We start from the raw sequence: 27,146 nt of genomic DNA on the forward strand, positions 1-27,146 counted from the left end.
GCTCATTTTAGATAGGGATTGTTTCATTCTTTACGCTTATATTCCAAGCACCAAGCCCAGTGACTGGCATGTGTTAGAAGGCTCATAAATGCTTTTTATTTGATTGATTAATAGGATTTTCAGTGAAGTCCTGGTGCCTGTCCAACTAGTGTCCGACTCAGAGCCATAATTAGGAATTTATGCAGCTAGGACAAGTATAAACAACGCATAATTACACAACTGTACCCTGTGGGTAAGAACAACATATACTCACAAGTGACCAGAGGGCCAGTGCACTGTCCCACCGTGGGGAGACAAAGACCCCAGAACAACAGCATAAGATGGCTTTGGGGGAAGTAAGAGTGGAAAAGGAAGTGTTCATACCAGCACACCTCCTAGTAGCTTCCTATTTTAACTAATTAGTCTAACTAGGTGTTAAACTCTAGTTTCTACACTGCTCTAAATTTAGCACCTTCTAAATTCATCGCCCTGAGGCAAAGCACTGATCCCCTTGCCCTAGTTACAGGTCTTCTCCACTCCAGTCTTGGCCATTCCCTTGCTCAGACCTTAAGTCCAACTTCCCCAACATACACATAAAATTCATTCTGCTCAGTGGATGAAAATTTTCAGATGGAAAATTGGTCTGGGTTGAGGACCTGCTTGAGGAGGGATAAAGAAAGTTTTTTGTCAGCTGCCTCACCTTGCCAGGTCTGGCCATGAAAGAGTGGTTTGGATTCAGGCGGAGATGCCTCTCCATCCAATGGGCCAACTGCAGAGCTGATTAGACAACTCCCTGGACCTGGGAGGCTTTGTCAAAGCAAAGCCAGATGGGGGATGTGACTGTGTCCAGCCTACTGGGACTCAAGGGGCAGAGATGGAGTCTGAAGGGCTTTGGGGGCAGAGGGCCAGCCTGGCCTTCTGAGCTTCTGGGGTTGTCCCCTCTTCAGCCCCATCAAGGCTGGCGCTGTTTGCGATGCTTCAGCGCAGTCCTCAGAGCCCTTAGGATCTCACCCTGGTTGTTCTGCACATTGTAGGCACTGAGGCAGAGCAGTCGGTCAAAATCATCCCCACTGTATGTCACGTTGGCCAGGGAATATGGAGACAGGAAGCCTGTGAGGTCAACGTGGCCTCTCTCAAGCTCTTCAGGGCTGCGCTTGACACCTATGACATGGGTGAGAGATGGGGAGATGAGGAACAGGACAGGGACCTTTCCCAAAGCCCTACCTGCTGCTCTTGGGCACTGGGGAGCTAGTTAGGATAAATCCCCCAGGAACCCAATGAGGAAAACTGTAGAACTAATTAGGACAAGACTCCTGGGAATCCAATTAGGAAATCCAATTGCCCTAAGGGGCAAAGAGAGAAATAGAAGACTTGTAGGGACCAGGCCTAATACTGTGGGCAGACTCAAAGAACCCCTTGCATTTTTCCCAATTTCGTTTGTCCAAGAAGATAATGATTCTATACTGCTGTTAATAGATCACTATCCCATCAATTTCCCCCTCTGTAGGTTGAATCCATCTTCCACATAGATGTCAAATCTGACCTTATTCCCTTACTCAATAAACTCCCATGTCTCCCTATTACTTCTAGGACCAAATATAATCTCCTCTGCTTGCCACTGTTGGCCCTTCAGAACCCAAACCCAACCTCCTTTTCCACTCTTACTACGTCAGGCCCTGTTCAGTGCAGTCTAGTCTAAGCTGTACCTCATCCGCGGCACTCCATGGCCATCTCCACACCCTTGCCAACTATTCTCACGTCTCTCTCTGGAGCCATCGCTGCCTTCTAGGCTAGCTCTAATGCCCCCATCTACATGGAGTCTTTAGCTGCTAGCTGTGTGACCTTAGGTGAGTCATTTAATCTCACTGTGCCTCATCTTCTGAAAAGTGCATTAGCCTCCATGGCCTCCAAGGTCCCTTCCAGCTCTAAATCTCTGATCCCATAATCTAGTGCCCCACCTCCCCAAATAATCTCACACTGATTTTGTGGGTATTTCATGTGTGTATGTGTGTGAGCATACATGTGTATATATAAACACATGCATGTACACACATGCATATATATACATTGTACATTCGTATGTGTATAAGTATGCACAAATGTGTGTATATATATATACATGGTTTTGTGTATACTCATAGACATGTGTGCAAATATGCATTGTGTACATACATATTTGTGTGTGCATATATAAACACACATGTGCATGTACATATGTGCACATGCAGACAGCTAGTTTCATTGTGTTCATATAGGCAAACATGTATGTATACACGTGTGTATTATATATTTTGTGTTATATATACATATACACATGTGTGTATACACGTTATACATGTGTATATGTGTGTGTGTGTGTGTATATATACATATATACTTGTGTGTGCATACATATACATGCATGCATGCTCCAAATTCTTCTGTCCAGCCCAGAGAATTCCAGATTCAGAGCTAGAAGAGACCTGATTTGAGCCACTCCTTTCATTTCCATTGAGGAAGCTGAGACCACACACTGCTGGTAGGGTGAGAGGTGAGATTCGGATCCAGGTCTTCCTGACTCTAGGCCAGGCTGCCTCCTCTACTTCACCCTGTGAAAAAGCAGCTTGCTCTGGGGTGGGGAGAGATGCCTTCCTGGTTGAGGGTGAGGCAAGGCTAGGGGTGACTAGGGCAGGTAGGCTTGGGGGCTGGCTCACCAGGGGCTGAGTGCTCTCTGAAGGAAAGGTTGACCAAGGGGAAATGCAGCACAGTGGGGGCTTCGGGGCAGTCAGGGTCAGAGAAGACGTGGCACTCCCTAGGCTGCAGGCGTTCCTCCTGACTCAGCTCCACTCTGGGGAAAGGGATGCCCTGCCCTCGGCAGTACGTCTCCATCTGCTCCAGCGTCTGGAGGAGAGAGCTGTGTTGGAGCCAGGACTGACACAGGGTCATAGCTAAAAGCGACCTCAGTAGCCAACTACTCCACACTTATCATTTTACAAGTAAGGCAGCTGAGGCCCAGAGACATGAAGTAACTTGTCCAAGGTAGCACAGGGAGGGCAGAGCCAGGATTTGAACCCAGGTCCTCTGGTTTCAGAGCCAGTGCTCTTCCCACTATACCATAGGACATCTAGCCCAATTCCTTCATTTTACAAATGAGGAAACTGAGGCCCAAAGAGGGGCAGGGGCTTCTCTGAGGTTATAAAAATACATCATTTGTAATAAATAATTTATAATAATAATAAATAAATACATTTATAATAAATAAATAGATGAATGGATGAATAAATAAATGAATAAATGAATAAATAGATAAATAGATAAAGAAATAAATAAAAAAAATAAAGAAAGAAAGAAAGAAAGATAATAAATAAAAGGCAGAGCCAGAGTTCAAACCCATGTCCTCTGATTCATATCAGGAGCTATCAGCCCCATTTCTGGTTGGATTTGGTCACTAACTGACATGCCAGTTTCGTTCTAGTTCAACAATTTTAGGAAATCCCTAGGTTTAGATTCCAGCTCAGACTGGGTCACTTGGTTCAAAGACAAACAAAAACTCCTTTGGTTTGGTCCAAGCGGCGCAGTAGGAAAGCAGTGTTGGATTGGGACTCAGAAGACCCAGGTTCAAATGCTGCCTCATTTACTAGTTCTTTAGCAGAGAGCATATCATTCATTCTCTCTGAGGCACCAGAGTGTCCGGATCTGTAAAACGGGCAAATCATGTGTACTGTCTAATCCTGACTCTCTGGTGAGGACTAGATGAGATAAAGTTGCTTAACCAGCTTTATAAACCCTAAATCTCCATGTATGTAAACGCCAGATATCACCATCCAACGTGACCCAATGTAAAACAGAATAGTGTTGGGGTCTGGCTCATGGCTCACTCTCTCACAGATCACTTCGGCTTCATTGAGTAGTGCAATCTGTTTCCTGTTCTGGTTAATAGTTCTAGCACCAGGTAATAACATCTCACATTTTTTTATAGGCTTAAAGTTGTGCAAAGAACTTTCCTCGTAGCAACGGTGGGAGGGAGGTTTTGTGACTACTATTATCTCTATTTTATCAGCGAGGCCTAGAGAAGTTTAGAGACCTGCCCAACATTACAAAGCTAGTGAGTATGAGAGCCAGGAATCATCCCCATCCTGATTTTAAGTCCAGTGTGGCCACTTCGTCACACCAACACCCACCATCCTCCTCAAGAGAAGAGGGGAAGGAGATGGGGAAAGGGAAGAAGCATTTATAAGATCCTACTATGTGACAAGGACTGTACTAAGCACTTTTTACAAGTATACCTCACTGGATCCTCACAACACCCCTGGGACACAGGTGCTATTATTATCCCCATTTTACAGTGAGGGAAACTGAGGCAGACAGCAGTAAAGAGACTTGCCCAGGGTCACACGACTATTAAATGTCTGAATGTGGAGTTGAATAATAATAACGATAATAATTGCTGACATTTATATGGGGCTTACTACGTGCCAAGAACCGTGCTAAGTGTTTTAAAAATATCTCATTTGATCCTCACAACAAATCTGAGAGGTAGCCCCCATTTTACAATGGGAAAACTGAGGCAGACAGTGGTAAAGTGATTTGCCCAGGGTAACACAACTATTAAATGTCTGAGTCTGTGTTGAGGGCTTGCACTGATGGGTTTGAGGATATAGGCCAGGGCGGGTTTTATTTCCAGCCTGTTCTAAAATCTAAGAGCCACCTAAGTCAGAAAGTAGGCTCTCTGACCCCTCCCCTGCACTGCCTTTCCCTGGAGAACAGAAGGACCTTGAAAGATAACCAGGAAGCGAGGAGAGGACTCCAGGGGGACTCCCCCCAGTTACTGTTCCCATGAGAAAAATTATCATTGATACTTCTGCCTTTTCCACTCTGGGTGCTGTTCCCATGAGTGGGGTATAAAAGTCTTAACTCTCAGATCAATAAATGGAGCTTGTTCATAACTTGCTACCCCCTGGTCCGCATGATTTCTTTCTCTCTCTCTCTCTCTCGCTCTCTTTCTCTTTTTCTTTCTTTTTCACCTCACCAGAGATTAAACATCATAGTGGACACAGGCGTCTGCTACAAGTCTGGGTTTTAATAATAATAATAATAATAGTTAACATTACATAGCACTTAACTATGTGCCAGGCACTGTGCTTTACAAATATTATCTCATTTGGGTCCTCACAACAATGCTGAGAGGTAGAAGCTATTATTATCCTCATTTTACAGTGGGGGAAATGAAGGCAAACAGAAGTGAAGTGACTTGCCCAAGGTCACACAGCTAGTAAGTGTCTATGGTCACATTCGAACTCAGGTCTTCCTGACTTCAGGCCCAGCATTCTATCCACTGTGCCCTCTAGCTGTTGTACCTACTCAGAGTAAAACATGGAGGGGGAAGTTAAGTGATTTCCCTCCCCACCAACTCCAACCCTAAGGCTGCCATCAGGGCATAATGATCCCTGAGATCTTTTTCTAGCTTTGCCCTGATCCACCTCATGACTCTTGGGGAAATTACACTATCATAGAATCATAAGAGAATTGATTTAGCATTAGAAGAGATTTTAGATGCCAAGTCCATTCCTTTCATTTCACAGATGAGGAAGGTAAGGGACAAGGAAGTTAAGTGACTTGTCCAAGGTCCACACAGCTAGTGTCTAAGGTTAGATTTGAACTCTGGTCTTCCAGCCCAGTGTCCTATCTTCTACATCAAAGGCATCAAACTAGAGATCTGTTGGTGGCAAGAGGCCTGTAAAATTCCCAAGTGTTGACTCAACCAGATTAAAATGAAATTGGGAAGTGTTTTAACAAAATGAATAAAAATACAATAAAACATAGAAAATGTTAATTCATGATTTTCTAAGTCAATATGCAGCCCACAGGGATCGGCTTCTGAGTCTGGCACCACTGTAAAATCTAAATCATGCCCACGTCCACTCCTGTGTGTCTGAGCACTTACCACCTACCACGTCAGAGGGTCTAAACGCGCCCCCCTCCTCTTGTCATGTCAGAGGGTCTAAATGCGCCCCCCTCCTCTTGTCATGTCAGAGGGTCTAAATGCTCCCTCCATCTTCTTGGGGTATCAAGTGGCTCAGGAGGGCAGTGGCTCAGCTGAAACTGGAACTTGAGCTTGGAGGCTTAACATAGGCTGGGGGCCCCAAGAGGAATACTGGGTGGTTGGTCTCTGGGTGGGTGGTAGGGATGGGAAGAGGCACCTCAAAGGGAGAGTTGAGGGAATAGCCAAATGAGAGGATGAGGTCTGGACTCCGGCCTGCCCGCAACAAGAGTGGGCAACTTGTGTTGATGAAGTAGGCGGCATCTACCAGGCAGAGCTGGGGTTGCAGAGTGGTCAGTTGGCTGGGGTCAGAATCTAGCTGGCGGTCTAGGCAGGGGAAGGCAATGAAAGTTAGGGACAAAGACCATGACCCAAGCCTGCCCCAGAGACTCATCCCCTGCGCTCTTCATCCTAACTCTGCCCCAACCTCTTCATCTTGCCTTTGTCTGAAATGGGTTCTCCTTGACTTGAGTATTAACCCCAATGCTCAAAACCCACAAGCAGGAGGCCAGACACCCCCAGAACTTTCGTGACTTGGAAACCCCCAACCCTGACAGGGAGCTTGGACTTTGGCCACCGCCAGCCTAGCCCGGCAGCTTTCCTCATGCGGCAGGAGAACAGCCATGCCCTCACCACCCCAGATGCGGAAATTTCTCTGGCCACAGTAATCCTGGTGCAGATGAAGGCCTCTCAGGAAATTATGACATTGGTGATGAAGAGGCCGCCCAGTCAAGAGGCCCCGAAGAGCCTGGGTGAGAGCAGTTTTGGGCTGCAGCCATGACATTTCAATCCAGGAGGTCCTCCGGGAGCCAGGGGGTTCCTTTTCTGTAGCCAGAGACACACAGAGAAAGAAAGAGATGTCCCCAGCATTTCTGGGGCTCTTGGGAGTTTTGCTTCAGTGAACCTGGCCAATCCCATCCCTTCCCTTGCCCTGCCCCTAACATCCAATGCTTATCAGAAGCATGGCCCAAAAGGCTGTTTACCCCATCAGTGTCCACCTAAAGCCCCAGGCTTTTCCTCAAGGTCTCTGTTTCCTACCAATGTTTCTGGTCTTGTCCCGGATATGCTGCTTCCAGGTCTCTTCTGAGCTGGTGAGATCATACCAAGCATCCATCAGATTCACAGAGAAGATATTACTCCATAGGCCTGAGGGAAGCCCCAGACCCACCTACCCCCACCCTCGAGTGGGGGAGGGGGAGGGGAAGGAAGGTCAGTTCCAAGCTCCAAACCCTTCCAGTCAGAGCAAGGGAATGCCATCCCCCTTCCCCTAATCCCAAGTCATTAGGAGTAAGCTCTCAGTAGCCTGATGGGAAATAGGTCCACCATTCTATTTCTCTGCTTTGGGCTTTGCCACTCCTAGGAAGTAGTGGGCCTCCTGGATGTTGACTGTTCCTCTTCTGCGTAGACTCCTGTCCTTGAGCCCTGGGACCTTTGCTGATCTGAGCTAAGAGAGTCATAGGACCATAGGGTCATAGATGTAGGCTCTGGAAGGTCTACTCAGAGGCCATCTAATCCAACCCTCTCATTTTACAGATAAGGAAACTGAGGTCCAGGGAAGGTAAATGACTTGTCCAGGGTCAAGTGTCAGAGGTAATTTGAAACAAGATCGTAGGATTTGGAAGGGACTTCAGAAGCCATCTAGCCACACACACACACACACACACACACACACACCCATTGTACAGATGAGGAAACTGAGGCCCAAGGAGACTGTGATCACCCCTAGGTCACCCAGATAATAAGCATCAAAGGCAGGATTGAACCCAGATACTCCGGTTCTGATGGTGATGGGATCTGAACCCCTAAAAAGAAAAGACCGTGTCTTTGGGATCTGGACTCCAAAAAAGAAAATCTCTGGACTTTTCCTAAATCCCTGGCATTTGCCTGAGGCTGTAACCCACTCAACTGGTCTTTCATTGTGGCTCTGCCCAATCTCCCAGTTCTGTTCTGTTACCTCCTGATTGTTTCTGGCCACTTCCCACCCTTAATCCTATCTAGATTGTATTCTCCCTTGGCCCCATGGTCCAAGTCCCTGGTGTATCGTTCACCCCAGCTTACTATCCACTCCCATCCAGATCCTCCTTAGACCCCTCCTCCAGTCACCCCAGACTACTTAGCCACTCCAGTCTTTCTGGCCTCCATTAAGGTACTCAGACTCTTCAGATCTGGTCCACTTGCGTTAGCGATACAAATGCTTAGATTCCTTAAGAGTCTGGCCAATATGTTGGATCTTTAATGAGCCTTGTCTTTGGCTGAAACAAAGCTTGGGTTGAATTCATTCAGACAGGACCCATGTATTGTGATTTTGGGGTCCCAGAACCTCTAAACCTCAACAGTTCCAGAACTGTAGAATCTCAGAGTTGGAAGGAACCTCAGAGGGCATCTAATCCAACCTATATTTGACCAAGAAATCTACTCAACATGCCTCACTGCTCTTGGTTACTCCAGAACCTTTTTCTTTGTCTTCTGTCTGGTTGTGAATTCCTGTGGCACAGTGGATAGAATACCAGGCCTGGAGTCAGGAAGATTCATCTGGGCAAGTCACTTAACCCTGTTTGTCTCAGTTTCCTCAACTATAAATGAGCCGGAGATGAAAATGGCAAACCACTCTAGTATCTTTGCCAACCCCCAAATGGGGTCATGAAGGGTCGGACATGACTAAAAAAACAATTAAACAATAACCAAAGTTATCCCTTTGGCTTAAGTCTGCCCCTACCACCCCCACCCTCCCACCATGGGGAGAAAGAAAGCTTTTTCCTGTTTGGGTCTGAAAAAGACAGACACCCCCCAGGATGTCTTGGGGAAGGGAGGGTGGCGGGAAAAAACATTAGAAAATGTAAGTGATATGGAAATTAAATATATCCATAAAATTTAAAATAAAGATTCCCTTGGGCTACGGGATCCGGTGGTTGGTCTTTTCACCTTTTATGAAGGTCTTTATCACCCTAAATCCCTGGAAGTCCTTTTTTCCTCCCAGCCCCTCTTTTTTTTCTGTCTTGTTTGCTTTGTTTAAAGCATATTCCCTAGATGGTTGTAAAGCCTGTCTCAACCTTTTGATGAAGCTCCATTCTCTCCTGCTATTATATGCTAGAATCCTAGCTCAGCTGTTACTAATTGTTCTGTAACCATCTCTTGAGTTTTGCAGCATGAGTTTTACTGCCTCCTCCAATCAGAAACAAGGCTTCTCATCTTTTCCTAATTCAAAATCTGGGCTTCCTTTTAAGCCATTTACTAGAACAGGTTTTTTTTTTGTTGTTCAGTCATTTGAGTTGCATCCAACTCTTTGTGACCCCATTTTGGGGTTTTCTTGGCAAAGATACTGGAATGGTTTGCCATTTCCTTCTTCAGCTCATTTTACAGATGAGGAAACTGAGGCAAACAGGATTAAGTGGCTTGCCTAGAGTCACACGGCCAGTAAGTGTTTGAGGCTGGATTTGAACTCAGGAAGATGAGTCTTTCTGATTCTCAGCCCAGTGCTCTTTCCATTGTGCCACCTAGCTGTCCCAGAACAATGCTCAGCATAGTATTTTACATATGGTAGAGGCCAGTGGTATGTTGGAGCCAGTTTTTACCAGTTCATGAGAGCCAACTGTTAAATTTTCAGTGTGAGCATTAGTTTACACCTCAGGAATCACAATACAAATAAGGGCTTAATTTATTGTTTCATTAGTCATCTAGACTTAAGAAAGTGAGAGAGAAAATGTGGATAACGCAGATTAAACTTTAAAATGTACCATGAATACAATTGGGAAAAGGAAGAAGAGCCTGTTGTTAAACATTTACCAGCATAACCCTGGCAAGGGCTTAACAAACATTTATTGAATGAATGAAAGAACTGATTGATTGAGGACTTCCTCTGTTTTCTGTCTGGGGAAGAGAAAAGTGGTACCTCAAATGTCCTGGGTTTAATGAATGACCAAACCTTTCCTGGCTCAAGATCACCTGCTCTACTCGCCTCTCTAGGTTCTCTCTGATGCTGACTCATCGCTGAGGTCATGTCAGAAAAGGAGTAAAATTACTCCTTTCTTACAGTAAATGATCACTTAAATTCACTGCAAATCTTCATATACATACTTCCCACCAAGATTTAGAGGAAGGTACAGGATAAAGTCTGAAATCCTTTAGACTGGCATTAAAAACCCTTCCCGAGCTGATGGGAAAGGTGCCCAGCTTTATTTTTGCCTTTTCCTTGGAAAGCCTCCTTCCCTGACCTCCCTATCCTGCCCAGCCTTACTCTCCAGAGGCAGTCTTCAAAGTTGTGTTCTAGTTCAAAACCACTCGTCCACCTTTCCCCCTTGTACCTGGAATGAAGTCCCTACCTGATGGGTCCTGAATTCAACTTCCAAGACCCCTCACCTTCTAGGAAGCAGATCCTGGACTCTGGGAGCTTCTTCATCAACCGTCCCATAAAGAACTCAGAACCAAAGAGCTCAGAGGGGATGAAGGCCCCATACTTCAGGAAACCAATCTCATAGGGGGAGAACTCCACCCATTCTGCACAAGGAAAGAGGGACAGATGTGGAAGGTGAGGAGGGAGGGGGAAGGAGGAAAGAGGGAGGTGCTGCCCAGGGCTGGACAATGTCAAGGGCTACTGACCCAGCAGGACCCACCCTCCAAGTCTTCCTCCTTCTCATAGGGGTTAGGTAGCTGGCATTTGCTCAAAGGATAGCGAGGACCCCAGGGCTGACCATTCTGTCTATCCTGCACACATTCCCGTACCCATGGGAAGCTTTACAATCTATTGGCCTACCTTGTAGAATGTATGTGTGTGTTTGTGTGTGGATGGGTTATGGTGGGAGGGGAGTGGTCAAGGAGGGGGAATATGTGGGTATGGGTGCGGGTGTGGCCATTACCCTAGTGATAACACTTTTCCCCTGAACTCTTGTAATAGCCTCCCCATTAGTTTCTCTGCCTCAAGTCTCTCTCATCTCCAATCCATCCTCCACAAAGCTGGCAAAGTGGTTTTCTAAAGCACAGGTCTGACTCTGTTGTTACTCCCCTGCTCAATAAACTTCACTGGCTCCCTATTACCTCTAGAATCAATTGTAAACTTCTCTATTTGGCATTTAAAGCACTTCACAGCCAGGCCCTAATCTGCCTTTACAGCCTTATTATACATTACTCTGTCTCATGGGCTCTTATAGTTCAGCCAAAATGGCCTTCATGCTATTTCTCACCCCCAGAACTCTATCTGTCGCCTATATACAGACTATCTTCCATGCCTGGAATGCATTCCCTCCCCACCCCCATATCTTGGAATCCCTTGTTTCCTTCTCAAGTTTCATTTTAGGTATCTCCTCCTACCTGAAGCCTTTCCTGATCCCTGTTCTCCCTGTCCCCATCCCCCAGCTCCAGGGCTCCCCTCCCAAAATTAACCTGTATTTGTGGTACATTTATGCTGTACCTACTAAGTTATATGCATATTGTCTTTCTCAATAGATGTAAGCTCCCTGGGGCAGACTTTCATTTTTTTGTCTCCCCAGAACCCAGGACAGTGCCCATTATAAACATCTGATAGATGCTGGATGACTGACCGACTATTGACTGTGTTCATGTGGGAGTAGAGCCCATACTTGACTCTGAGAAGGATCTCGGGCTCCTTGGACCTGGGGGGAGGAGATGACTTTGATTAGGGGTATTTTACCTTTGAAGTCCAGGGTTCCAAGGTTGTTTTCTTTGACGTTTAGACCAAGGTATAGTGGAAGCGGATTCTGGCCCTGCTCCAGTGAAGCCCTCTGCTCTGACAATTTCTGTTCTGTTACCTGGGAAGGGGAAAGTAGCTGAGCTGAAGAAATGCTAGAGAGTCCACCCTACAAGGGGAAGAACAAGGCCCATCTATGATGGGGCCTTTACTGGATCTCTTCCCAAACTATGGAGAGGGCAAGACTGGAGAGTAGGGTCTGGATGGAAGGCTGTTCCTATGCATTAATCCTTCTCTCCTAGTCTGAAGAGCAGAATTCCTAGCATAGAATGAAGATGATAAATACCTAAAATCCCTCACCCCAAAATGGACTCTCTTCTTTACCCCCTGGTATTTAGGGAAATGCCTCTAATTTAGAATGCAAGCTCTGTGGGGAGACAGAGTTGCACTTTTTGATTTAAATACGTGCCATTCCCCTTATCAAATCCTCTCCATCCTTCAAATTTCACCTCCTCTATGAAGCCCAGGGATCCTTAAATAGGAAGGCCTTTTTCAGCTCTTACTAACTGCTCTTCTTCCTAAACTTCAAAGCGACTTATAGCACGATGACACCACTTGAGATACAACCGGAATTTAGACCTCGAAGGGGTTTCAGTAGTCTAGGACAACTCCCTTATTTTACGGATGAGGAATTTGATGCCCAAAGGAGTAAAGGGATTTGCTCACCAAGTATGTCAAAGGACCAGAGAATCCCAGCTTTAGAAGGGGCCTCAGAGGCCATCTCATTCAACCTACCCTTAGGCAAGATTCTGCTTTCCAATATCCCCGACAAGTCATCAACCAACCTGTGCTTGAAGACCTTTAGTGGAGGAAAGCACATGAGCTCCCGAGACAGACCATTCCATATTTTTGATGGCTGTAACTGTTAGGAAGCCTTCCCTGACCTCAATCCAAAATTCATCTCTTTGTAATTTCCACCCGTTTTTCTTAGTTCTATCCTCTGGAACAAAGAAGGACAGATATATCGAGTCCTTCATCCATGTGATAAGCCTTCAAATATTTCAAGATAGCTATCCTATATTACATCCCCCAGGAACTTCTCTTCTGCAAGCTAGGCACCCTCAGTTCTTTGAATCGTCTACATGGAATGAACTTGCGGCTCCTCACCATTCTGGTTTTCTTCCTCTGGGTGTTCTCCTCCTCCAGTGTCCTTGAGAGAGCTGGGACAAAGAGACTCCAGGCTAGTCTTGAACTCTAGCTGAGTCCAAGAAATGAATTCAGCTCAACTCTAATGGAGTTCAAGACACCCTAGTCCTTTGAAACCCAGTCCAATAATCTCTTCATTATATCACAACTCAGGAATAGACTGTCATTTTATGCCCTCATATTGTTCCCTGAGTGCTAGTCTTTTGTTCTCAGCGAGACCGTTAGCTCTTTAAAAGTAAAGGTTGTGTCTTGTATTTATTCTGTATCTCTCCTCCCCATACTTAGCACAGTGTTAGCCACCAAGCGTTATGAACTGAATTTTTTAAGATGAACATGGAAGTAGATTTAATTTGTTTTTCTTTTTAAAGACCTCCAAATCCAGAACAGCTTAAAGTGTATTTAAAATAAATTACAAATGTTGTGTCAAGCTCCTGATCTCTGGCTCCATTTTCTGTTTTCAATTGTTTTGGTACAAGTTCTTTTTCCAGATTCTTCTCATGCCCTTTTAAGGGATTATCTTGCAGTAGCTCAAAAGAAACATGAGATGTACAAATTTGGAGACATCTCCACTCTAAATGTTCATGTGGACTATTTGTGCCTGATCTGTGGTAGAGCATTCCAAGCTCATGTTAGTCTGATCAGCCACAGCTGGACGCACTGTCAGTTGACTCTAACGTGGTGATGTCATTTTGATTCTCATAGAGAACAAAGGACAACCACCATCATCACCACCAAGGGATTGTCCAGCATCACCATTTTCCTGTCCTTCATCACTATTACATTTTGTTTTCTTTGCTTGGACCGGTATTTTTCATCTCAGGTGTACTCTTGGCAGTTTTTAAAACCCCTTCATTTTCCTTTAAATTTGCAACCTTTTGGCTTCACCTTATTTAGAAATTCCTTTGGATCCTCAATGATTTTTTTTCAAAGCTTCTTTCTGTTTCTCTTAATATGTTTCATGCTACATTTGTTTCTTAATGTTAAGTGTCCATTATTTGCTTCATTGGCTTTATCCAATGCTTCTTTTGCCTATTCTTTTCTTTTTTTAATTTTAACATTAATTTTTTTTTCATTTTCAGTTTCAAATTCCCTCCTTCCCTTCCATCCAAAATATATTTTCATATTAGTCATGTTGGGCAAAAAAAGCCAAGAAAAATACAGCAAAAAATATACTTCGGTCTGCACTCAGAGTTCATCCATTGTCTCTCTCTGGAGGTGGATAGCATTTTTCATCAGGAGTCCTTTGGAACTGCCATGGATCATTCTATTGTTCAGAATTGATAAGTCTTTCACAGTTGATTACTTTTACAGAATTTCTATTACTGTGTACAATGATCTTCTCACTTCATGTTGCATCAGTTCATATATGTATGTCTTCCCAAGTTTTTTTGAACTCATCCCCTTCATCATTTCTTATAACACAATAGTATTCCATCACAATCATATACCACAAGTTGTTCAGTCATTCCCTGATTGATGGGCAATTCTTGATTTCCAATTCTTTGCCACCACAAAAAGAGCTACTATAAATATTTTTGTACATATAGGACCTTTTCCTTTTTCTTCGATCTCAGCAGTATCATTGGGTCAAAGGGTATGCACAGTTTTATAGCCCTTCTGGTATTTACCTTTCCTTTAAATCAGATTATTATCTCTTTTGCTATTCTCATGAAGTCTAAACACTTTATTTCTCCGTGATTAGAGAAAGGTAGATGGAGATCTTCTCTATGGGTTTGATCATCTAAATCATCCAAATTTTCTTTTCATTCAGGGATTTCAACTTATCATCTTAACCATGCTTCTATTTTCCTTCTTGCACGTTTAACTTTTCCTTTAGCTTCTACTTTATTTTACTTCCTTTCTTCATTCTCTAATGCCTTCCCTCCATTAATCATTTCCTATTTCTCCTGTATACAGCTTACTTTGTATATATTTGTTTTCATGTTGTCTCCCCCATCAGACTGGAAGCACTGTCTTTTGCCTATTTTTGTATCCCCAGTGCTTAACACAGTGCCTGGTACATAGTAGGCACTAAATAAATGTTGATAGATTGAACAATTGATTGGTTGATTTTTTGCAAAGTAATGTTCCTTAAAAAGCATCAGCAGCTCTATATTTTTGTTATTTTTGTCCAGGGGGTTCTATAAACTCCTCAGCAGATTAAACACTATCAAACATAGCAAATATCAATCCTTTTAATGCTTTTAATGTTCTCCTCATTTGATTATTTTATACTTAGCCTTTACCTTCTAACCATTCTTTTATGGAATCAAGGGTTCCATCTGCTGGAAAACCTTTAACAAAAATGGATCTGTTTTTTACTTCACTTTGAGACTCCCCTGTTACTTCAGGGAAAGATTTTCTTGGAGATGTTTTGATTTCTTGTTATGGTATTTATCCTCACTAACTTCCTGGAGTTCTGCATTTGATTCCTTTAGAACACTTTGTATACATCAAAATCTTTGTTAGCTTAATCTGTTGAATTAGATCATTATCTCCAAAAGTAGGTGCCTTCATCTATCTTGATGCATTCCTTTAAAATTTTGTCTTATATTGTAATGGAATACTATTATGATTTAAGAAATGATGAGCAGGAGACTTTCAGAAAAACTTGGAAACACATGAACTGAAACTAAGTGAAGTGAGCAGAACCAGGAAAACATTACACACAAGTAACAGTAATATTATTCAATGATCAACTGTGCATGATTTAGCTATTCTCATTAATACAATGATCCAAGACAATTCTGAAGGACTTGTGATGAAAAATACTATCATCTCCAAAGAAAGAACTGATGGGACACTTAACCCCATTGCCTAGCAAAAAGAAAAAGAAAGAAAGAAAGAAAGAAAGAAAGAAAGAAAGAAAGAAAGAAAGAAAGAAAGAAAGAAAGAAAGAAAAAGAAAGAACTGATGGCATCTGAATGAAGATTAAAACATTATTTTTTAAACTTCATTTTTCTTGTTATTTGGGTTTTTGTTTTGTTTTTTTTTGCTCTGTGTTTTCTTTCATAACATGACTAATATGGAAATATCTGTTGTTTGACTTATACCTTATATCAGATTGCTTGCCTTCTCAATGACAGGGGAGGAAGGGAGAGAATTTGGAACTCAAATTTTTTAAAAAATGAACGTTAAAAAATTTTACATGTAATTGGAAAAAAATTGAAAAGGAAAAGAATTATCTCATAGGATGTTAAAGTCACCAAAATGGAGCCATTCTGCTGGCTTCCTTCTGGCTCACTCCTCAGTTTGCTCTGACAGTGGAGCTGCCTGGCTCTTCCTCTATTTAAAGGCCAAGATGACCTCCCCTTGGGGAGGGAGAGTGGTGGTGGAGAAGGGTGCTTCCAATTGAATTTTACAGAAGATATTTAAAGTTTTTTTCCTCACAATCTGGCTCAATGCAATCTACCTTTGTGGGTTTACTACATCGTATTCTTCTTCGTGCTATGTTCCAAGCAAACTGGCCCACTCACTGTTCTTTATACACAACATCCCACCTCCTTGGCTTTGCATGAGCAATGTCTCCCAGGACTGGAATTCACTCCCTCCTCTCCTCTGCCCTTAGGAATCTCTAGCTTTCTTCAGCTCAGCTCAACCGCTGCAGCCGACCTGAGGCCTTTCCCGTTCCCCACTGGGTGCTGGTGCCTCCTCCTCCTACAATTACCTTTGTTTTGTTTATATTTTGTATTCCCTTGATACATTGCTTCCCCATGCAACGTAAGGACAGATCTTGTTTTCATTTTTCTCTTTGTATCCCTAGCACCTAGCACAGTACAAATTGGCACATAGTAGGTATTTAAATAAGTGCTTATTGATTGATAGAATGGCTAATTCATAAGCCAATTCAAGCCCATACATGCTTCTTCCCCTGATAGAGTATAAATGCTATGAGGGCAAGGCTCCTGTTTTCATTCTTGTTTTGTATCTTCCCCCAATACCTAGCACCATATGTGGCATGCAGTAAGAGCTTAATAAATGCTTATTGACTGATAGCTTGGTTAGTCCATAAAAACATGCAATTATGCACCTATGAATGAATGCATACATACTTGCATACCCCAGTGTATGCATGCACATACATAAGCCCACAGCTAGACCTCACCTTGCCATGTAAGAGGAACTCCAGGACTAGGGCCCACAGGTCGACAAAGGAAGGGGGACGCCCCTCTCTGGCCCGCTGTCTCAGCTCCTGCTGGTACCCTTTCATGCGCCCCAGAGAGAAGGCTCCCAGCTTGCTCTTCGTCATGTGCTCTCGGGCATGGTGGATGGGCTTCTCCAGGTCCTGCTGTGACCACTCAGGATCTGCGTACAAGCTAGCTAAAGTCCTGATGGGCAGGAGGAGAGGGACACCTTGAAGCCAGGAGGGACTGGGTGGTTTCACTGAACTCCTCCTCTTCATTCCAGACCCCTAAATGAGGCCCCAGCCTGGGGAGAGCAGCAAAGTGCCCCCAACTGATGGATCTCCTGCATGGTGACCAGGCTTATAATTTCCTCTCTGCTCTCCTGTTTTCTCTCTCCCTACACTGGAGGTGACTATCCTGTATTCTATTCTCCCAGAGTCTTGCCCTTAGCTAGCTGTCAGCTAATCTACTCTTAGGTGTTAACTACCTGTAAGCTTAAGGTTAGACCCCTTAATATTTGTGTTTTTAACAAAGGATTGAAAATGCTGTAAGAATTCTTTAGGAATACCATTCAAAAGAATGAATCTCTAACCAAAAAATTTCAGACCCTGTGGTAACAGTGAGAGAGATATTTGGGGGTAAGGATTTGGGAGTTTTCATCCCCAATGCCCTTCAGATCACACTGTTTGTACCCATTCCATCCCTTCTCCCATAGGCCTCCTATTAATTTCTTCATACCCCATCTTCCCTTCTACATGTGGCTGCCCAGCTTCCCTGCAGGGACCTCACCAGGTAGATCCTGAAGTGCCACTTATGTAGGTTACACAGTCCAGGAGGTCCAGTTTCTTGAGGGCAGAGAGATGGCCATACAAAGACGTCATTGCCCGAGCCCCTCCACCGATGGCCATGACCCCAATGACTGGAACCTGCGACCACAATTAAGAACAGACACGACACAGTAAGAAACTGAGGCTCAGGAAGTCTGGGTGCCTTGCCCACAGTCACACAGATGGCTAAGTATCAGGGGTGGTATTTGAAGCCACATCATGGGATCATAAAGGCAGAGTCGGCCTCTTAGAGGCTAACACCCTCATTTTCTATATGAAAAAACTGAGGTGAAAGAAGGTTTAAGTGACTTTGCCTAAGGCCACACAAGTGTTAAAACATCAGGCAGGATTTGCTCATAGTCATAGAAAAAGCAAGTGAGGCCCATCAGAAAGTCTATTGGAACCAGTCAGAGAGTGTGAGTTCAGATCCCAGCTCTGCTGCCTACCCTGTGTGACCTTGAACATGATCTTTAACTTCTCTGGGTCTGTGTCAGCTCATACAAGTGTTCCCAAGTTCTTCCAAAAGGGTCCCTCTTGTCATTTCTTGTAACACAATAGTATTACATTCATATGCTAGATGTAGAATAGACATACTTTTTTGAACATGGTCCACGTGGAAATTTGTTTTACTTGACTGCATATCTATTTCAACGATATAGGGGTGTGTGTGTGTGTGTGTGTGTGTGTGTGTGTGGTGTGTGTGTGTGTATGTATGTGTGTGTGTGTATGTGTTTCTCCCTGTTGAGGTTGGGGGGGAGATGGGAGGGACAAAAATAAATGCTCATTAATTTTTTAAAACTTTTAATACAATACTTCTCTGAATCTCAGTTTTTTTCATCTAGGCTCCTACCTCTACCTCAGCTGCTCCATATGCCAAATTATTTCACATATATTTTGTTTTACATCCATGTATATATTGTTGTTTCCCCTTGTTTTGTGTTTTTTTGTTTTGTTTTGTTTTACACATACATGCTTAGGGAATGAGGGGCAGTTAGCCGAGAAAAAGAAACAAGCATTCATGGAGTTTCCACTTTATTTCGTAGAAAAGAGACCATGTTGTGGGATGGAAAGAGCCAAGATCTGGAGATAAAACATGGCTCTGACACTCATTGGCCACAGCAAGTCAATGAGCATTTATAAGTCACTTAACTTTCCTTTGCCTCCATTTTTCCATCTGTCAAATGGAAGCAATACAACCTGATATACGTGTATAATAGGATATCGAATATATACATATATGTACATATATAATACATAGTATGTATGTGTGTGTGTGTATATATATATATATGTATGTATATGTATATGTATATATATATATATCTCACAGGCATATTGTAAGAATGAAGTGAGAATGGGGCAGCGAGGTGGCGCAGTGGATAGAGCACTGGCCCTGGATTCAGGAGGACCTGAGTTCAAATCCATCCTCAGACACACAACACTTACTAGCTGTGTGACCCTGGGCAAGTCACTTAAACCCATTGCCTAGCCAAAAAAAAAAAAAAAGACTGAAGTGAAAATGAAATAATATAAAAAGTTGGTAGAATGCAAATCCTTGAGAACAGAGACTTTCATTTTTGTCTTTGTTATCACTAGAAGCTAGCACAATGCCTGGCAGGTATTAGGCATTGAATGAATGCCTTTTGACTGCTGGATAGACTAACTGATTGATCTATAAAATGAAGGGTTTGGATTAGATGACCTCACATAGCCCTTTCCAATTTTAAATCCAGGCTCCCAAGATCCTGAAAGCAGAACCAAAATTTGAGCCTGGACCTTTTGTCCCTGGCATAATGGGAGAAAAGCAGGAGCCCCTCACCAAACCCACCCAGCTCATCCCTCCAACCTCATCTTCCTGCAGCTCACGCGCCAGCCGCAGAACCCGTTTCAGGGCCTTGGCCACCACCTGCTTCCTCTTCTTCAGGAATGTTTGCTCCTCATCACACAGCCCGAAGCCCAGGCGGACAGCCAGCTTCTCAGAGCTGTGACCAGGGTGGAGAGGAGAAGGGAAATCATGGGGCCCCTTAGCGATCCAGGGCTCCTCCAAGCCCCGATTGAGGGGAGCCCGTGTGTCCATCCTGCTGACCATTCTCTCCTATATGGATCCTCCCAATGCTCACTCTCTGTTCCCCGCAGCCCCTTCCCCTGCCCTCTACAGATTCCAAAGGCGATCTCTTACCAAGAATTGGCCCTGAGCTTCAACTTCAATGCTGTGGCCTATAAACGAGAGGAAGAATTTTATTCATATGTTAAAAACCATCCCACTGGACCACCCTTGATACTGTATGCTCCAAGGATTCTGCTTTTCTTGGAGCTAAGTCCAGGACCCATCCCCCTTCCCTCCACACCCTCTCAGTACCAATCTCTCCATGACCACCCCAGGAACTGGCAGCCATCCATCCAGGAAGCTGCTTACATCTGGGGCCGGAACGGTGACTGCCACCTCCTCCCCCCGAGGCAGGTACCTCAGGGGCACAGTGAGATTCTCGGCAGGGCTGCTCTCACTCTCTCCACCAGCCGCAAGCCTCTGTAAAGAAAAGGCACCTGTCAGCAGCCTCCAAGAGGAGACAAGAGCCTGTCTGTGCCAGATTTCTAAGGAGGTCTCCTCAGCCCCCTTTACCATTCAGGCAGGGCCACCAGGTACCTCCATTACCTTGGTCACTTTTGAGAAGGAAGATAGCTAGCAAGGAATAGCTGCTACCTGCACCACCCAATGGAAAGACACCCTCAGACCAGCCTCAGCAGTGTGAGGGCAAGAGAGATGAGAGAATCATAGACTTAGAGCAGAAAGGAACCTTGGTCATGGATAGACTTAGAGTCAGGAAGGCCTTACTTTAAATCCTACCTCAGATACCAGCTACGTGATCTTGGCCAATTCACTTAACCTCTCTATGCCTCAGTTTCTTCATCTATAAAATGGGGATAATAATAGAACCTACCTTTCAGGGTTGTAGTGAAAATCAAATGAGATAATAAGCATTTGGTAAAACTTAAGCACTATATACATTTTAGTTATTATTTACAGATGAAAAAACTAAGGCCATGTAGCTAGTATGTGTCTAAGGAAGGATTTAAACTCGGCTTTTCCTGACTACAAATCCAGTGTTCTTTCCCAGACACCTCCTAAAGATTAGGTGTTAGGGGCAGGGGAGACATTCCAAGCAACTAAAACCTACCTTCAAGCAACCCCTCATCTCTGTCTCTTGAGCTGTTATATAGTGGAAGAGGAAGGAGTCAGCCATACCAGAGCCCAGAGCAGAGATCTGAGTGTCTTCACAGGATCCCTTCAATGTCAGCTCTAGCTCATCCTCATCTGAGGAAAGAAGGTGGAGAAGGTCATAGATTAGGTCTGCAATGCTCCTTACCTTAAATAAGCTAAGAGAGTCCTATCCCAGTCCTGCCCACATTTGATATTTGGGATCCTTGTCTCAATCCCAGCTCCTCCATGCCAGACAGAGAGACAGCATGGTGTCAAGCAGTGGTGGAGAACCTGTGGCTTTCTAGGTCCTTGGGTGTGGCCTTTTGGGTGAGTCCAATTTTTTTTTTTAGGCCATTGGGGTTAAGTGACTTGCCCAGGGTCACACAGCTAGTAAGTGTTAAATCCGGGCTCTGAGCCCAGATTTGAACTCAGGTCCTCCTGACTTCAGGGAGGTGCTTTATGCACAACAGTTCCTTCTCAAGGGCCCTGTTCTCTCCCACAGAACCACAGAGACCTCCCTGCTTAGAAAAGCTGTGTTACCATCCCCTCTAATGCTGTGAACATTGAGTAAGGAAACCCATCCCAATGCAGAGCCCATCATAGAGGCCCCTCAGCAATGTTCCTTGTCCCCAGGCTAGGTCGACTCTGTTTCTCTAGGATGACAGACTCACAGAATCTCAGAGTCGGAAGAAGGAACCTCACAGACCAATGATATTCGTAAAGATCTGACCTTCTCACTCTCCTGCTAGAATTAAAATGGTTCCCTATTGCCTGAAGGGAAAAATACAAACTCTTCTGTCCATGCCTTTACATAGACTGTTCCCTAGTCTTAGAATGGATTCCTCCCTCACCTCTGCCTCTTACCATCCCTTCCTTCCAGCCTCAGCTCAACTGCCACCTCCCAACCCTCCTCTCCTAGTGCCCTCCCCCAAGAAATGACTTGGTATTCATTGCATGGTCAACATACTGATTGTACTATCCTATGTTGTATATGTAGTATATATAATAATACATATAATACACAACATATATAATAATACAGAATGATATTACATATATACAATATGTGTAACATATATTGTATATGTACAAAGTACGTTGTAAATATATTATATATACAAAGTATATTGTATGTGCATTTATTGTATTATTGTGTACATAATTTATATATTGTATTGTTGGTATTGTTGTTCAGTTGTTTTAGTCGTGTCTGACTCTTCCTGACCCTGTGCATTTATCCGTGGGGGTTTTTTGGCGAAGATACTGGAGTGGTTTGCTATTTCCTTCTCCAGTGTGTCCCTACACTGCAGGAGTTAGATTAGATTACTTCTAAGGTCCCTTCCAACTCTAAATCTACTACTACTAATACATGCTTGTTGGATGGATGGATGGACAGAAGATGGATGGATGGATGGATGGATGGATGGATGGATGGATGGATGGATGGACAGACAGAAGATGGATGGATGAACAAATGAACCATCTGGTCCAGCTTAGATCTGGTCAGGAGTTCTCTCTTCAACATCCCTGACCATTGGTCACCCAGCTCTACTCAAAGTCTTCTAAGTGAGGGGCAACTTACTACCAAGGTAACCCATTCCATATGGGGGCAGCTCTAATTATTGGGGAGCTTTTAACTATAGCAAGCCAAGAACTTCCTCTCTGCACTTTCTGCTCCTAGTTCTTGCCCTCAGGGGCCAAGCAGAAAAAATCATATCCCTTGACAGGACAACCCTTCACATACGTGAAGACATTTATTGTGTCCCCCAAAGAATTCTCTTCTCCAGGCTAAAACATTGCAACCAAACTTTAGGCAATGGTTGTTATCACCCTGGGCCCTTCCCCTCTCCCTCCCCCTTTTTAGGCTTATTCTATCCTACGCTTTCCCCACACACACATTTTTGGATCCATTGACACTCCCTCCTTGGTGTTATTTGAACAAGACAATCCATCTGCCAACTCTTATTTTCTCTGACTGTCCCTCATGCCCAGAATACTCTCCCTCCTCACCTCCACCTTCTGGTTTCTCTGGCTTACTTCAAGTCCCAGGTAAAAGCCCGCTTTCTACAGGAAGCCTTCCCCAATTGCTCTTGATCCCAGGGCCTTCCCTCTGTTGATTGTTTGTACATAGCTATTTGCAAATTATCTCCTCCATTAGACTGTCTTTTGCCTTTCTTTGTATACCTAGTGCTTAACATAGGGCCTGGCACATAGTAGGTTCTTAACAAATTTTTATTGACTAATTGATTCTGGGTCACTCTCCTCTGGGTACACTTAAGCTTATCAGTGGCCTCTCTAAAATGTGGTGCCCTGACTCAAATTCAATATTCCAAATAAGGAGGAAGATGGAGGGACCAGCACTTGCCATGTTCTGGGGTTGTTTCTGGGCATGACTTGGGGCTCACCTGTGACTGCTGCCGTGCTCCCCGTCTTGTCCACCTGTACTGTCAGACAGGATAGCTCCCGGCTCTAGAACAGATAGTGGAAAGGGAGAGAGGGATGGTGGGGTCCGAGGCCTGGTTTTCCGCCTCACCCAACTCTGAGGACTATGCACCTACCCTCCCTGCCCCAAATCCAAGCTATGAAAATGGGAATGGGAAGGAAAGGAAGCCTTGCTGGATAATCTCCTAGTTTCTCCTCAGGACCTGAGGGCTAAAAGACCCAGAAGCTGCCTCCAGATTCCTGCCCTCAGTATTCTGGATACCAAGAGAATAAACAGTTTTGTTGAACTCTCCAAGATTCCAGGAGGAGTCTTTTAGAACATCTCATTCCCAGCTCTCAGGCAGTCAGTTCTCAGAGCAGTTGTAGATGGAATCATACTCCCACCTGGTGGCCATGTCTCAGGATTGAACCTTCCCGAGGTCTGTCCTGCTTCCTGCCCTAACTCTGAACGAGCGTAGAGAGGAGTTAGGTCACCCACCCCAATCCCCAAGTTCTTAGAATGGAAGCACAATAAAATTTGGAACTCAAAACTTAAAAAAACAGCTCAAAAATTGTTTTAACATGTAATTGGTAGAAAATAAAAGATATTAAATAAAAATCTTTCTAACAATAAGAAAAAAAAGAATGGAAGTACAGTAGGTTAGCAAGTCACTGAAACTTCTCTGGGCCTTAGTTGACTCCACTGCAAGATGGGGGCAAAATATCCTGTGATTCTGTAATGTTATGTTCCTGAAGAAACAGGACCAAGCCCGATTATTTCTTGATGTCCTTTTCCAATCTAATATATGTGATCCTAAGCTTAATCAGGAAATGTAGAGACCTGGAAGCCACCAGGAATTCCCAGCTCCATTTCCTACAGCTCTCACTGGGATATCCCTAAGTGTCCCAACTTCCCCCCTCCATCCCTGGCCCAGGGGGTAGTGCCAAGCAGGGATATGCAAAAAATTATATTCACATTTTCATTGTGAACATCTATACCTCAGAAACTGGTAAAAAAAACATGTCAGGGCTTGGTGTACTGTTTTGTCGATTGTCTAAACCTAAGAAAATTAATAATTCAGATTAAATTTAAAGTATATAAGGGGTACTTTTTTCTCCAGAGAGAAGGCTGTTAAACATTTACCAGCATGCCTCTGAGGTCAAGTGAACGGGCCTGCTCAGGCATTGCCATTCTGAAGCCCTGTCTGGGCCTGAGGAATGCGTGAGATAGAGAACATTTTAGGCACCAGTTTTTCCAATCTTAAGTACTTGCCCTGACCCTCTAGCCTCCTTATTCTGACTTCTCAAACCCCCAGCTCTGATTCCTGCTCTTCCTAGAGAAAGCCCCCACGATCTGGTTACCACAAGGACATTGTTGGTGATGAGGTTTTCTGGAGAATCCGATCTGTAGAAATCAAAGCATTTAGAATCAGACACGGAAAAGGGAACGGGAAGGAAAGTAAACCCTCCTTGTCCTGGCCTGAGCCAAAGATTTCTCAGAGACTGAGGGAGCTCCGAGTTCCAGCCCTATCTACACACACACCACACACACACACACACACAGAGCTTCCCACAGCCAGGAACACTTGAGATGAGTCTCTGCCCCTCTCAGACTTCCTACCCCAATTGGGGAATAAATCCAATAGAGTCTCACTTAATCATAGTAAGGGGCTACCCAGGTTGTCAAGGGCTCTAGACTAGGAAGGCTCAATGTTGAGCACATACTGAGGGAGTTTTATGCGAACTGTAGGTGGTTATGAAAAAATTCTCCTACCCACCCCCAAAATAGCAGCTAGATTGCATTTCTATAGCATTTTAAGGCTTGCACTTTTTATACGTTATCTCTTTATATCCCAACACCCCTATGAGGTAGAAGCTATTATTACGCCCATTTTAGAGGTGAGGAAATGAAGGCTGAGAGAAGCCTAGGCCACACAGCTAGTAAATGTCTGAGGAAGGATTTAAACCTAGGTCTTCCTGACACCAAGTCAATGCTGCATGCACTATATCACCTAATCTCCCCTCCCCCCACCCAAAACAAAAAAGATCCAAACTTTTTGCTATAGTCAGGGACAGTAAGGGAATAAGATCTTTGGGAAAATCCAGATGTCAGCACTGCCTTCTGCTGGATAGATACCCTTGAATGTCCAATAGAAAGCTGGAGACCTGGGACAGGACCTGGAGAACCCCAATCAGAAATAGGCTCTGTCCTCTGTTCCATTATGCATGCATGACTTTCCACCCTACTTTCTTTTCATATATACTCACATTTCCGCTACCTGGAACTCCACATCCAGCTCCTCCTGTCCCTGAAATCCCAAGAGGAAAGGAACAGATGAAGGAACCCTCCTTGTCTCTCCCTGGATGCTCAACCCCGTATCTAGTAATCAATAAATATTCATTAGGTGTCAACTATGTGCCAGGTGCTGGATGGTATCCCCTAGTGCCAAGCAAAGGACAATGGGAAGGACCCACAGGTATGTACCTTAGGGTGTGCACCTAGGAAATTTAATTTTTTTAATTAAAGTGAATATTTATTGAATGTTCAGTAATAGGAGAGAGACTAGACCTGTTATCTCTTTTATATAGGAAACTTCCAGGTAGGGAACTTGGTCTGTCAAGGAAGGCAGCATTTTCTCTGTAACTTATAGTTTTAAATGGTTTCCTAGAACACTGAGATGTTAAGTGACTTGCCCGGGGTCACACAGCCAGTATGTGTCAGAGGCAGAGCTTAAATTCAGTTTTCCCTATCTCTGAAGTCAGTTCTCCATCCCCTATGCCACAACTGCCTCTCACTTCAAACATAAAATGAATTATCTTTATTCACCAAACTAAAAAAAAAACCTTAAGACAATTAAAAAAATTAATAACTAAACTTTACTTTGAAAATAGAAACAAAAATGATTCACATAATACTAAGTCCTTTGAAACTTTAGGAGGGTCCCTGGGCACACCAAATACATCCTACACATGCATGTTTCTGGAAAGACCCTGCATGATTTCATAGCTCCCTCTTCCCCAGGGCAGGCTCTTCTACCTTATGACCGATGGGGAAAAGCAGAGACAACATTATTGCCTATCCCCCCTGCCCCTCGCCCTGGAAACTCTTTCCCCAAGAATTCCAATGCCTCTTTACCTGGGGATTCAGAGAGAAAGTCTTTTGGATGGGTTTGCCAGGGCTGACTTCAATGGTATCAAAAAAGACAGTGAAGAGGGCATCATCTTCCGTGGCTAAGTCTGCATCATAGACCTTCAGTTCTAGGATATTCTGGAGATCCAGGAGCAAATATTTGGGAGATACAGATGATAGATAGAGACAGATAGATGGATGGATAGATAGATAGAGATAGAGATAGATGGATGGATGGATAGATAGATAGATAGATAGATAGATAGATAGATAGATAGATAGATAGATAGATGATGGACGGACGGACAGACAGACAGACAGACAGATAGATAGATAGATAGATAGATAGATAGATAGATAGATAGATAGATAGATAGATAATTATGCATGGCGATATACATATGTATACAGACACACACAACACATAATTCGCTGGATGATCTTGGCCAAATACAGTGACAAAGACAAGGACAAAGACAGAACTTCCCTTGCAGAATCATGTTTCAGCCAAGTCCAGTAGCAGCGACACTTATTTTGAACCCCAAGTTTCTCAACTTAACTGACCAGAGATATAACATTGATACCCTGCTTGTCCATTTC

General features: G+C 44.0%; 1 protein-coding gene and 1 pseudogene across 1 annotated transcript in view; both read right to left on the reverse strand.

Annotated features, from left to right (window-relative positions):
- Nucleotides 1–547: 547 nt before the first annotated feature.
- Nucleotides 548–27,146, reverse strand: part of PLA2G4D (phospholipase A2 group IVD) — a 39,960-nt gene continuing 13,361 nt past the window's right edge. Inside the window, exons 4-20 of the mRNA XM_078151643.1 lie at nucleotides 26,553–26,684; nucleotides 25,685–25,725; nucleotides 24,779–24,821; nucleotides 23,401–23,464; nucleotides 20,973–21,109; nucleotides 20,213–20,323; nucleotides 19,976–20,013; nucleotides 19,643–19,778; nucleotides 17,759–17,895; nucleotides 16,951–17,173; nucleotides 11,643–11,760; nucleotides 10,355–10,492; nucleotides 7,037–7,144; nucleotides 6,632–6,823; nucleotides 6,159–6,325; nucleotides 2,673–2,859; nucleotides 548–1,140 (exon numbers count right to left, since the gene is read on the reverse strand). Coding sequence (XP_078007769.1) covers nucleotides 932–1,140; nucleotides 2,673–2,859; nucleotides 6,159–6,325; nucleotides 6,632–6,823; nucleotides 7,037–7,144; nucleotides 10,355–10,492; nucleotides 11,643–11,760; nucleotides 16,951–17,173; nucleotides 17,759–17,895; nucleotides 19,643–19,778; nucleotides 19,976–20,013; nucleotides 20,213–20,323; nucleotides 20,973–21,109; nucleotides 23,401–23,464; nucleotides 24,779–24,821; nucleotides 25,685–25,725; nucleotides 26,553–26,684 — 2,181 coding nt within the window. The 3' untranslated portion in view covers nucleotides 548–931. The remainder of the gene's footprint in view (nucleotides 1,141–2,672; nucleotides 2,860–6,158; nucleotides 6,326–6,631; nucleotides 6,824–7,036; nucleotides 7,145–10,354; nucleotides 10,493–11,642; nucleotides 11,761–16,950; nucleotides 17,174–17,758; nucleotides 17,896–19,642; nucleotides 19,779–19,975; nucleotides 20,014–20,212; nucleotides 20,324–20,972; nucleotides 21,110–23,400; nucleotides 23,465–24,778; nucleotides 24,822–25,684; nucleotides 25,726–26,552; nucleotides 26,685–27,146) is intronic.
- LOC110223634 (lupus La protein homolog) lies at nucleotides 13,516–16,560 on the reverse strand (annotated as a pseudogene).

Source organism: Phascolarctos cinereus, unplaced genomic scaffold (assembly GCF_003287225.1).
Source record: "Phascolarctos cinereus isolate Bilbo 61053 unplaced genomic scaffold, phaCin_HiC Scaffold_3;HRSCAF=262, whole genome shotgun sequence".
Lineage (NCBI taxonomy): Eukaryota > Metazoa > Chordata > Mammalia > Diprotodontia > Phascolarctidae > Phascolarctos > Phascolarctos cinereus.